The sequence below is a fragment of the Phaethon aethereus genome (genome assembly GCF_964289735.1).
Source record: "Phaethon aethereus genome assembly, chromosome: 2".
NCBI lineage: Eukaryota > Metazoa > Chordata > Aves > Phaethontiformes > Phaethontidae > Phaethon > Phaethon aethereus.
In genome coordinates, this window is record NC_138582.1 from 52,082,313 (window position 1) to 52,095,475 (window position 13,163).

Here is a 13,163-nt window from a genome sequence, read left to right on the forward strand (position 1 = left end):
AACAGTTGAATTCCAAACATTCTCCCATATTTTGCACGGAAGTAGCAATGTACTAAAAAGTTTATCATATTTAATTTGGACCATTTTTGGGAAATACAGTGGGCAATTACTCCTTTCATTTTAAGGCTCCTCACCTGTGGTGTCCCAGAAGTCTGTTTTTCTCCTCTACTCAAAACCAACCTGACAATGTGGGAGAATATGGTGGAACACTGAGATCTTAAAAGCAGTAGTTATGTCACTGATATCTAATCCACACTGTCTCAAATGCTGTCATCACCAAGACACCCCAATGCAAAATATTTTATGAACAGTGACTGGGTAACTGGAGGATGAAAGCAAGGTAAGTTATACTTGTGGGATGAGAAGAACATTTTTGCGGAATTCCCGGAGTATTTAATGAGAACACATTTGCCCTCCAGTTGCTGAAGATGCCTGCAGCCTTGGGACACTTTCAGACACCGCACCAGTTCTCCAGAGCCAAGCATGTACTTCTGCTGACAAAGTTAAGTCCTCGTGATTCTGCTTGCAGCTGGCTAGGAGATGGTACTTTCTGATTACATGCTGATTTGGCCATGGCTGTCTTGCATTCTTCATTTCTAGGATTCTTTGTCAGTCATTTGTAATAACTAGAAATGGTATTAATTTGAGCACAGAGCCATTACAACAGTTCTCTTATGAGTTCACTCCAAGAACATACAATAACCGTGAATCACCATGAAGTGTACCAACTTTAGAAAAAATAGGTTTCTTCAACCCTTTTTTTGCTTTTGGTTTCCTAAAAGTATGATAGTGATGATGATGATAAAGTGTGTGTGAGACAGAAACCCCCTACTAGTACAAAAAATGGACCCAGATACCATGGTGATGAGTGAAATGGTTAGAAACCCAAACAGCCTAATGTGTATGCTGGAACCAGTCCTCCTCCTTAGCATGACCTACAGTGCAAGGACTGGGCAAGAGCCATTTTCTGGAGAGGAGAGCAAGCCAGGTTAGCATCACATCAACTCAGGGTCCTGTATAATCTGAATAGTCGTGACAGAAGCAGCGCCGTTCAGCATCAGGCCCAGGCAGCAGGCCCTTGGAGAGGGGAATGCTGTAGGAATGCAAGAACAGCTTGGAGCCAGCAGCCTGGAAACTGGTTATCAAAGGGAAAGAAGCAGGAGGTGATGGGCAGTCACAGTCAATCCTAGGACAGCAGAGCCAGGGAGATCAATCTGCAGTGGGGCTGAGGAAAGGAGCCAGTCTAGAAACAGTCTGAGGAGGGAGCATGCCAATTGGGAAGCAGCTGTCCAGCCACGGGGTGGCCACGGATGCCACTAACAAAAGTGTGCTGTAACCAAAAGGGTTAGGGCTTGAGGGAAGAGCCAGGGACCTCATCCAGCAACAGCTGAGAAACAGAGCAAGCAATGCACTGAGTAAGGAACAAGATTCACATTCTGTGGTGTGGTATCATGCCACCGAGTAGTGTCCCGTCAGCCACAGCAGCACATGCTTCTGTCAACGGCAAGAGCAGAAATCAGTTCAAAAAAGGCCATGGATTGGGAAGCAGAGTATTCACAGCCTGTAAGTGTGGCACCGAAAAGCAGGCAGGCTGAGCAGGGGATGTACCCAGAAAAAAGATGATTTAAAATGCTTTAGTTGGGTATGAAACTCTCATCCTTGGAAACAGTCTTTAACTTCAGAAAGTTGTACATGAGGTTCTGTGGCAAAACCGATTCCCTCCAGTGGCCGCGCTGAAAAAAAAAGAAATCAAGGCTGATGTCAGCGGCTATAATTTATTCAAGTCGCAGCAGTAACTGCTTCTCCTTGCTCCGTTTCATTCTCACGACAGGGAAGCTGCAGCCGCCGAGGTCGGTAGGAAAAGCCGCCCCACACCAAAGAGCCGTGGGTCGCACACTGCCAGCTCCAACTTCTTTTTCATGTTTCCCCCCCCCCCACTTGTCAGCGCTGGCAGCGGCGGCAGCACAGGCGCTGCCGAAGGAGAGCCACCGCAGACGGCAAAAGTGTCAGGGCGGCAGCCGCACCTCCCCCGGCGGTTAGCACCGGGCGCACGGCTGCCAACTCCCCTCACAGGCGGGCCCAACAGTGCCACGCCGAAACCGCCGCGGCCTCGCCAGGGGAGCGCAGCATCGACCACCACCGCCACCGCCCCTCGGTGCTTCCCTGAGGTGAGGTACCGCCCCGCCCCGCCCCGCCCCGCGCGGCCGCCAGAGCGGGCTGCGCGGGTGCAACCAACTGCGGCGGTGGGTGGAGGGGGGAGGAGAGCGCGCCACTCGACACAGCCGGAGCGCGTCCCTTGTAACGTGCGCACCACAGCGCTCCCATCCCCCCCGCCGGCCGTACCACTTCGCCGCCTGTCCGGCGCTGAGGCGCGTTGGGCGGGAACGTACCAATGGCGCGGAGGGAAAGGGGTAGCCAAGAAGGTCGCGTGACAAGGAGAGGTCGTGTTCAAATGGCGCAGACCGACCCTCGGTCCCCTTATTTTGGTTGAGCAGTGTTCAGACGGCCACGGCCTCATGGGGCTCCCCCCTCGCAGCGAGAAAGGGGGAGGAGCCGTCGGTCCTCCTTAACCCTTCCCCGGCGGGACGGGGATGGGCTGTCCCGCTGGGCAGCCGCCCCCGCCCCCCGCGCGCAGCGTTCTTCCCGGATCGCTGCCGCCTCCCGCTGCTGCTGGTTTCGCGGGACGCGTGAGCGGGCGGGCAGGGGCGGACGGACCCTCCCGGTAGCGGCCCGACATGTCGGTGGCGTTCGCGGCCCCGAGGCAGCGGGGGAAGGGTGAGATCACGCCGGCCGCCATCCAGAAGGTGAGGGCGAGAGGAGAGGAGGGCCCGGCTCGGCCCCGGGGGCTGCAGGCATTTCCTGCCGCCGCGCCGCGCGGGGAGGAGGGTGGCGGCGCCCCGGAGCGTCAAGGCCCTGGCGGCGGGGAGCGACCGGGCCGCGCTCACTGTGCTTGGGGCACGGCCCGGCGCGGGCGGCGGTCAAGGCGCTCCCTCTCCACGCTTTGGCCCTTGTGTGGGGGTGCTGGGGCCGGGGGGAGGCCCCGGGCGGGCTGTGGTGGGACGCGGGGTGGGGCCTTCCCCCCCGGCTGCCCCCAGCGCTCCCGGGGCCGCGGGCGTGGGTAAACCCGTAAGGACTCGGCCCGGCGCGGTGGGGAAACGGAGGAGTCGCGTAACTTCTTCCTGAGGGGAGTGTCTGTAAGTCGGGCTTTAGTCGGGCTGTTCCTAAAGCCTGCCTAACTTTGGGCTCTGCCTCCGCGGGGTGAGCCGCGACTACAGCGCCCTGACTTGGTCCGCTTAGTGCTAAGGCTGCCCTGAAACTTTTAGGCGTTGTTAACGAAGAACGTTATGGTCGGAGCTAATGGCAGCGACTCTGGACGACTCCATTAAAGCTTTTGTGGGAGGGAGCAAGTTAACTGGCTAAAGCAAGCGAAGAAGAGCGTGGATAGGATTTGTAATAATCCACCGTGTTCTGTATCGGCAGACGTAAAGGAGCATGTTCAAGTTCGCTGGTAACTTGCTGCTATTTCGAAACTTAACTGAAGACTCGCAGTGTCATGTAAATAGCCATGAATCAATCGGATTTCAGATTACTACAAGCTCCTTGTGCACGAGCCTTTCGGGTAGATAGAGCTAACCTATGATTCAGTAAAGGATGAGAGAGTCAACAAGGCAGGTGTTGCAGGGATTGGGACCTCAAAGAAGACCCAAGTTATACTGGAGACCTGCAGGATACTGTAGCAGAAGTCAGTGCTTGAGAAGTGTAGATAAAAAATACAAACCCACTGGGTGGAAAGCTGCCTAAAGGTAGTCAGTAGAGACTTCAGGTCTCTGAGGTGCATATGGAGAACGCAGACGATTTTAAGTTTTTCTTCTGCTGTAGTCAAACCATTAATTTGATGGAGGTGTGCTGGCAAAACCCTAGTATAGTTAAAGCTGAAGAATCTTTGTAATGTACATAAGCTGTCAAAAGCCCTGGAGGTGGCTTCATCCAGCTGGAAGCTAAGTTCTCTTTTGATGGTAGGTGTTCATAACTCTTTGAAAGAACTGTTTCAATTTTCTATCAGCAGCTGCTCAATCAAACTTGTATAAAACAGTGCCTGCAGCCCTATCTAGGATACAGTTGTATTCCTTCTTGTTTGCTTTCCTCTTGGCCCTAGCATTCCTTTTTTTAACCCCCAAAGAGGTCCAGCTTACATGGTGGCTGTGAAGAGTGCAGCTGTCTAACTGGCAGTCTGAAGGTCTACCTGTCTGCTAAGCTTTAAATATTTGCTGCCTTCCTTTGGAAGCTGGGAGACATTCTGAGGAGAGTCTTGATTCAAGGCTTCCTTAGCGAGTGCCCTGTTAGGCTTTGGTATCAAAGGTATTGGCTCCTTTTTCCTTATTTTTTTCTCCTGAGTATGGCCACTGTGTTTCTTAGAAAACTTGATGTTAGTTCACGTGAAATGTGTCTGCGTAGCAGTGTGTTTGTGATCCTGTTCAGAGTGTGCAACTATAGTTCTGCCTGGTTTCTGAGGCTCAGACAGTAACTCAAAATACTGCAGTTCTGTCTGTGTTTAGTGCTTAATGACAGTGTTTCCAGATCCAGCAGTTCAGGCAAAATAATTTTTCAGTGATCATTCTAGTCAATTCTTGTGCATTACTGGTTTGAATTTAGGAAGACTCGGCTGGTTGGCTCATTCTTACATGGGTATAAGTCCTGAGTAGACTGCATGAGGTTTCTGACTCTGTACCCTTTTCATGGTAGCAGTGGATTAGTTGGAAGAAAAAAAGTGTCAGTACTCCCCCCCCCTCCCCGAATTTGTTTAGGTTGGATTCCTAGGGAAATAAAGGTGATGTAATAAGACTGTGCTTTTCTTGAGGAAGCGTGAGCCTTTTGGCTAGTCTCAACCATGTTTTGGAAGAAGGAAAAAGTCTTGGAGATGGTCAAGATCCTATTATTTTTGTGGAATTCAGCAGCTGAGTAAAGGGATCTAAACTAGCTTTCCACTGAGAGGAAGCATAAGGAGAAATCTGGGGACAGACTCTTTAGCAGGGCCTGTTGCAAAAAGAAAGTGGTAATGGTTTTAAACTACAAGAGGGCAGATTTTGACTAGACATGAGGAAGAAATTTTTCACAATGGGGGTGGTGAGAAACTGGCACAGGTTGCCTAGAGAGGTGGTAGATGCCCTGTCCTTGGAAACTTTCAAGGTCAGGTTGGATGGGGCCTTGAGCAGCCTGGTCTAGTTGAAGATGTCTGCTTATTGCAGGGGGATTGGACTAGATGACCTTTAAAGGTCGCTTCCAACCCAAACCGATCTGTGATTCTATGAAACCAATGCAGAATTTTCCATTTGGCAGTAAATTTTTCATTTAGTTCAGTTGACTCGTGTAACTTGGCTGGTAGCTCAGATTAGCCATGGTTCTGCTGCCTCTTGATCAGAGTGTGGGAGAGTGTTTAAAAAGACATGGGTGTGGGAATGTGTGGCTCTAGGAAACCAGGCTTTTTTTTTTTAATGTTTTTGGAGCTTGGAACACCTTGAATTTGTGAGCTTTTTGTAGAAAGCCACAAGATTTGCAATTTCCCATGATTTTAGGACTCACTTTTCTGGCAAAAAAAAAGAATTCACATATGTGCATATTTCTGGACGCTTCTGAAGTATAATATATCTATTGTGCCCATTATACAGAATATTTATGAAGTGCAGTTTAATTAGAGATTCTTAATGTAAATATGGCCTAGCTTTCCAGCACATCTCCTGGAAACAAACCTGTATGGTAAGCTCAGTCTGTATCAATAGCAATTTCAATGCCTTTTATTTATGAACAGTTGTGGGCTTTAGAAGGAGAAAAGAAATTACTTAAATTTTTAAGTAAACTTCTTGGTAGTGATCAAACAAAGAAATGCAGAACTTTGAAAACTTTATAAGAAGTTGATGTATGACAGGCATTGGTATTTGAATGGGAAGCTTCACAAATGTAGCTATAATGGTGATGTGAAACCCTTAAACTGAAAGCTGTAAAACTAATTGGAGGTGGGGGGGAGATGGGAGCAAAAGAGTGTTCTATAAATAAATGGTTGATGTAGAACTTTATGGAATACTACTTTACTTTTTATTTGTTTTTAAAAACTCTTAAGAGGAGCGAGTCTCAAATTTTTATCTTCAGTTCCTTCATGAAACTTACTCCACACTTCTTTTATTGTTTCAGATGCTGGATGAAAATAACCATCTTATTCAGTGTATAATGGACTATCAGAACAAAGGAAAGACATCTGAATGCTCTCAGTAAGACATTAATCCAAATCTACTGTGGACTGGGTGAATTTCTGTCTAGATCATCATTCTTGTTTTGTCTAGCTCACCTTGTAGAGAACTGTGATGTGAAGAATAGGAAAGTATGGCTGCAGATCCTATGCTTAAAATTTTTCTGTTTTGCTGTATGACTATCACTTCTATCACTGGAATGTTGCAACTTGACTACTGCAAATTGATGTCATGATCATGATCATAAAAATGGGGACTATATAACCAAGAGCTATTTCCTCTGCTTCATAATTACACCTTGTGAAAGAGGTAGCTTTCTTGTCAAACCTTTCAAATCACGTAGGAATGCTCCTTTCTTCTTCTTGATAGCATGTTTGAAAACTACCCGCTTATCACTTGCCCAAGAAAAAACAGGCTTGTATTAAGTTTGTCTTGCCAGAATATCCCATGTGGACTTGCTGTCTAGTGGGGTCTCTGGAGAGTGACCTGAGAGAACTGTGGAAGGAGTGAAACTATTAAGGAATATTGTTTTCTGATCACTCTTTTCTGGCATGGCACTCTTATAAAATAGTCACGTGACAGACAAGGCATCGTGGTATGGGTCTTGAGCCCCTAATTAGGAATTAGGAGTGGGCTCATAAATAGTAGGTATTTTTGCTTTAAGGGAATGCTTTTATTGTAGCACAGTTATTGTATTCAGCTGTTTGCAAGCCTGTAGTTACATATTCATAATCTCTGCCTGCTTTCAAGGTTATTGTGACTGCGGACTAGATGTTGAGACTCTGGAATGTCTTTCTGTGGGGAAAAAAGTCATTCCATAGCAAACTTGGAAAGCTTGAGGTCCTGATTAAATGTTCTTGGTCAGGATTCCCATAAATCTATGATATCTTCCATTTGGGGACATAGGAGGAGCTCTCTTTACCTAGTGTTTGTGATAGAAATCACACCAAACAGGCACAAACACACTCTATATGTCTCCTGGTGACTTAGTTTGGGGAAGGAAGTGAAATAGGTGAGAGCAGTGTCACCCAACTTTAGATTTTTCATAGCAAGAGAGAAGTTGTAGAGAAGATACAGGCATGGATTTGATGGAGACTTTGGGAAAGGTTGGATAATAGGTAAGTGTGAGGGAAAAGGCTTAGAATTCCTAATAATGGTACTCTTGTAAGTCTCGTGAATCGTATTTTACATAGATAACTTTCTTTACATGTGTAGAATTAAAATAAATTCTGATGTTATTGTATTCATGATTTAAGATCTGTCTTGCTTTTGTTTATTTTGATAGATACCAGCAGATGCTGCATACAAACTTGGTTTACCTAGCCACTATAGCTGACTCCAACCAGAACATGCAGTCTCTACTACCAGCAGTAAGTACAAAACACTGTAAAAGTAGGGAATAGATTTAATTTGAGTTCCTGGAGAGGGAAAAAAAAAAAAAAAAACAACAACAAAACACCACCACACAGAAGTGTGTGAGGCAGTGGCCAAACATTTAGCCTCTGACACACTATACAGTGAACAAAAGATGCAGCATCTCTTCGTGCTGTCTAGTAATGTCCCTGTTTAGGACTTACTCAAAATCTGCCTTGTTTAACTGAAGACTGATATTCTGAATTAAATGTGCAGTGCGTAGGTTATCTGGCCTGCCTCATAGATAGGTTTCTTTTTTCTCAACTAAGAACTCTAGTGATGTGGGTCTGTCAGCTCCTACAGCAGTACTCTGTATTTCCCCTTACGTTAGGGAAAGGTAGGGGTATGGGGATATTTTATCCCCCCCGCCCTGTAGTATCATCCATTCTTTTGTCTCAGTGGAAGGAGGTTTGGTAAATCTTTGTCTGCTTTCCTGTACTCTAGGTAAGTCTCTTAAGTTCTTTGCCTCCCTTCTGTATCAGGCACAACCTTTTTTAAGGTGGATACTGATAACATGCAAGAAATAACGTTGCACAGGCTTAACTTGAAACACTGCATTGCTTGACAAATGAAGCATTTCTTGGATAGTGCTTGCTATCTTATCTTTTTTTTTAATCTGGAGTTTTCTGAATCTGTATTCCTGAACTCTTTATTTTATAAGATACCTCCAATTTTTCCCCCTTTCCATTGTTTATGGAGCAGTAAGGAAAGATACAACGAACATTAAAATAGCTTGCTGTCTGTTTGCTTGTTAATCAGAAAGCTTGGGGAGTTCATTGTGAGTAACACAAGGAAGTTCTTTGTTTTTTGGTAATAAGACTTTTCTTGAGTTAATATAGTCTTGATTCATTTCTGTAATACGAAGCTAAAAAGAATGTCTATAAAACAGCCATTCCTAGATACCAGTTTTCACCAAATGAAATTGAATTACTTTTTCTTTGGTCTCTGGAGAAGTGTTCTCCAATCATTGTTACTAGTGAAGCATCCTTTCAAGCTGATACCTAGAGGACTATAGAAACAGTGCTTCATTATGTCCAACCTGTTGTGCCTGTAGAGGCTTTTCTTTTTATAAATCCATGCTTGTAACTGAGGAGGAGGGAAAGAAACCTTTAAGAGGGCTGTGTGTATTACTCAACTAATACGTCTTTGGAGGCTTAATTCATATCCTGGTTCCGATGACAACTAGAAATGAATTTGACCTTATTCTAGTCCCTGATGAGCAGCCCTGTTCTTACAGTTGAATGTGATGACATTCTCCTCGTAAAAGAAAATGAAGATAGGGCTGGGAAAAATGTTTGTGGGTCAGGACTGAAGTGCATTTTTGATCTTGAAGGTAAGGAATAGCATAGCGGGCTTTGTTGGTGGGAGCTGGGGGAGTCAGCTTTCGTGAACTGAGGGGGGAATAAAAGGAAGCTTTTTGTTTTTTCTTTCAAACTAAAATAAAAAATGAAATTTAGATGTTCAGTCTTACCTAAGTATAGACACTCTGATCTACAAAGTCAAATCTTTGAAGATTTGTCTTAAATGTGGTAACATAATTACATAAAATGAATTTTTTCTTGGAATTTTTAGAAAACTTCTTTAAATTCTTTGTCTTTCCAACAAATATTAGCCAGAAGAACTTGGGAACATGTGAGCTACTGCTTTTTATAATGCAAGATAAACTACTTCAGACTCTGTTCCTTTATTGGCTTTCCATTTAAGAACTGATGAGGCTCAAGTTGACTTGCAAGTGTTATGTTTCTGTTCACCATGCTTCTGTGTCAGCTGTTGAACAGCTCTACTAAATTCAAGGGTTGTGCATGGCAACAGTTAAATACGGAGCAAGGTACTGTGTGTATAAACATCTATTATTTTTAATAGTAAAATTCATTAACTTTATCATATGACCATTGCAGTAGTATCACACCTAACTTAGGAGGGCTTGAGTCTGGATGGCTTCTGAAGTTGGATTGTGTCTGATCTATTCATGGCTGGAAGATGGTTCCCCTAGTAAACTGTACTTTTTTGTTTAAATCTTACCTTTTCTTTTTTAATCAGATAAATACACTCTCAAGAAATTTCACAACTTAAAGCATTTTATAAAAAGTAATAGTTATGTAATAAAATTAGGTTGAAAAGAGAATACTGCTGATAAGATAGCATTCACACTGAACAAAAGAGATAAGTGATCGGGTTCATTGAAGTTTTTAACAGAAGCTAAAATGACTTGAACCTGATGGTAACTTCATTGTATCCTCTCACAATAATCCTTAGACTTAATGCTTCATATTGTTGGGAAAAATGCTTGTAGTGTGTTCTCCCTCACATTTTCTGTCAGGATTACTCATGATAGTTACTGCCTCCTTCCTGTCTTTTGGACATAAATGTTGGATTTTTTTGAATGTAAAAAAAGTCAGCTTCTCTGCCTCTGTCCACATCTTTCAGAATGCGCTATTCTAATCAAACGCTTGTACATCCTTTCTGAATATGTGGTATTGCCTGTGGAGAACAAGACAAATCTTACACTAAACAAAAGTATAGTTTTGTGCTTCTATAAAGGGGGCCTGGATGAGGAAAAGGTGAAACGGGGGAAGCAAGCATTGCAGGGTGTGGGTGAAGGGAACTAGAAGGACCTTGAAATTTCAGTGACATAACAAAGCTCATGCATGCAAAGACAACAGGATAAATTTAGGGCATTAAATTAGGACTTCTGGGATAAGAGACCTTACTTCACATCAGGAGACAAAAGAAGTGTGAGGTTAATCTTCATGAGTCAGCCCATCTTATCTCAGCCATGTGAACAGCAGCATTATTAAGGGTAGGGCTGCTTTGGAGTGTCTTCCCAGCTGGATAGTGGTGGCTAAGTCCACATGTAAAGCTGATGCAATGTTTTGCTGCCTCTTTCTGAGTCATGGCAGCTATTCTCTTTCGACAGTAGTCGAAAGTCTTATTTATCACCACCATATGGGGTGGTAAATACCAAAAAGGGCTTGTATGGTAAGGAACACAACACTGTTGCATTCTTTTTATTTTCAGTGGTGCTACTTTTGAGGCAGGCAACAGTAAAAAGTATTAGTCTCTTTGAACTGTAGAGAGCAAAGATGCAATTTAAGTTTGTTACTGGGACTTCCAAGAGAACCTCCAAAAATATTTAGTGAAGTATTGTGTGCGTGTGTTTTTAAGCACATTAAATCTCAAACTGCAGAACAGGCATCTTATCCTCCCTGACTTTTTTTATTTTTTGTTTTCTTGAGAGAGAGTGTTTTAGTGGCATTAAAAAGCAGTTGCAAACTACTGAATAAAAAACAACCCCAATGTTTTACACTTGGACCCTTTCCCTCCCCCATGTGTCTTCATTTTCCTAAATGTTCATGGGAAAACAACCCATTGACCATCATGTTACTGGGAAAAGTAGAGGGGAGCTTTTGTGCTGCACTCCAGTCTTTTCATCTTGGTGGTAGTTTTATAACAGGCAAATATTGAGGTCTGCAGGAATTACTTGATTTGGAACACTTGTTTTAAGTTTTTTAAACAAAAAAGTGTTTTTTTTTTTTCTTAGAGTTTTTCTTACATCATGCACCTTGCCTCTGTCAGCATGTAGAGCACTTGATTTCAGTGTGTATTTCAAGAAGGTGATGAAAATAAATGCTTATGATGATTACTGACTTCTATGACGTACTAGTTTCTTTTATAAACTCTGTATATGAAGTGACTCATTTGTGTCCAAGTTGTAGAAAAATGTGCACGTTGCATTAAATTTTTTTATTTCATAATATTGGAAAGGTTATTAATAGACTTAAAGTGATTTTTTTTTCTCTTGCTTGAGGTACTTCTCTCAAAACTAATGTTTTTTGTAGGACTTGTGAAATCCCTTAATGTATGCCATTCCCAAACTTGTCACACAGATTAGGGCAGAGTCTATGCCACTTTAGTTACAGAACACTTCTATATAGAATGGCAATTGCTTTTTATAAATACCCAAACATCAACAAACACTGAAATGCTGGTTAATTCCAAAGAAACTCCTTCAAGAAGTAGAAGTAGTAAACATCATTACTAGCATCTGAATAAAACTTTTCTTCAAGTTCCTTGCTGGAAGACTTTTTTTTGCTTTGTGGTGGATTTTTTTTTTTTTAAAGCTGCAGAGTTTGGATGGTTGAATAGGAGTCTTCGATATAAGAATGGCTTTACTCAGTCAGTTGAAAGTCTCATATCTTAAATACACTTTAGTATTTTTCAGAGGGGTAATGTTCAATCTATGGTTTTAATATACTTCTGATGTGATTAGTTTGTAGAAACAATTCAGTCTTAGAAACTGAACAGTGCACTCATTCAAAATGAAGGCTACTAAAAAAACCCGAAGTTGTCTAAAATATATATGTTAATTGAATTACCTTGATACTGTTTTTCTTGAAAAAAGCAAAGGCGGCATCCAGAAAAGAGAAATATGGCACAGTTTTATTAGCCTAAAATAAAATTTGCAAATAAAACTCCTGTTACTGAAGATGAGAAGAATCCTAAATGAATAAAATTCTTGTCCAGTTATGTACTAAATGCCTGGGAAAGTCTGATGTCTCTGGTAGTATAGCAGAAAGTCTGTTCATGGTAATCTGGTTTCCTGCTGATCACAGCTGGCATCGGTCTTTAAACCTCTGGCTTAATTTCGTGTATATTGAATGTTAGTGTGTTGATTAAATTAGTTTTAAAGCAGATACACCATACTGCTTTGTGTATTATTCTGCATTAGCCTTTCAGAACACAAGTGCATGCCAAAGTCAAGTTCAGCTACTTGTAAACTGAATTAATAGAGATCAGAGCAAAAGAAAGGTTGAATGTTTCCTGTCAAAGGCAAGTGAGCTATTAGTCAGAAGTGGAGCTTGGATTTTGAAGAATAATTGCTCTGATTAAATGTTTATTAAATGGTTTCCAGAAATCATAATTTCTAAACACTTTTTCAAAGAGAAACGTTAGGTAGCGGAGTTTTTGAGAAAGGGAGGAAGGATGTTTTATTCATACCTCCCATATTATGCGAATACACTCCAAGGAACTTTCCTGCTGCTCTTCACACGAAAGGTAAGTAGAGCCACTGTGGTTGGGATGGGTAAAAGAAATTAAGTTTCATGTTCTTGTACTGTTATTAGAAACTATCAAGCTAGTGCAAATCTGTAATTGATAAAAGCTAATCTATTGTGCTTGCATCCTTCCTGAAGAACATAATTTCTTTATTATTCCTTCTTCCAACTCTTTGTACTTTACCTCCTTATTTGCTACGTTGATTTTGCGTAGCAAAAAATATTTCCCGTGTTTCGTGAGCAAGAAACACATGGGGTAAGCCTCCTTTGATAATAGTCTCTACCCCCCAGTTAATTAGGCTTTGTCACTAAAGAATGGGAAATGTGGGATGCTTAGGTTCATATTGTAGTACCACATTATCCTAAGAGTTCAGTGTTACCGCTGTGTTTGTGATCTCAGACTCAGAGCTTTGAACAAAATGGTAAATAAGACTTCTCCTGAAGTTGAACAATA

At 42.8% G+C, this 13,163-nt stretch overlaps 1 protein-coding gene across 3 annotated transcripts in view; it reads left to right on the forward strand.

Moving 5' to 3' along the window:
* Positions 1 to 2,735: 2,735 nt before the first annotated feature.
* The window catches only part of SS18 (SS18 subunit of BAF chromatin remodeling complex), a gene marked incomplete at both ends in the record, with an annotated part of 45,568 nt that continues 35,140 nt past the window's right edge, over positions 2,736 to 13,163 (forward strand). For all 3 annotated transcript variants that reach the window (XM_082015464.1, XM_082015465.1, XM_082015466.1), the window contains 3 exons: positions 2,736 to 2,804; positions 6,187 to 6,263; positions 7,528 to 7,612. In XM_082015464.1, the coding sequence (XP_081871590.1) occupies positions 2,736 to 2,804; positions 6,187 to 6,263; positions 7,528 to 7,612 (231 nt within the window). The remainder of the gene's footprint in view (positions 2,805 to 6,186; positions 6,264 to 7,527; positions 7,613 to 13,163) is intronic.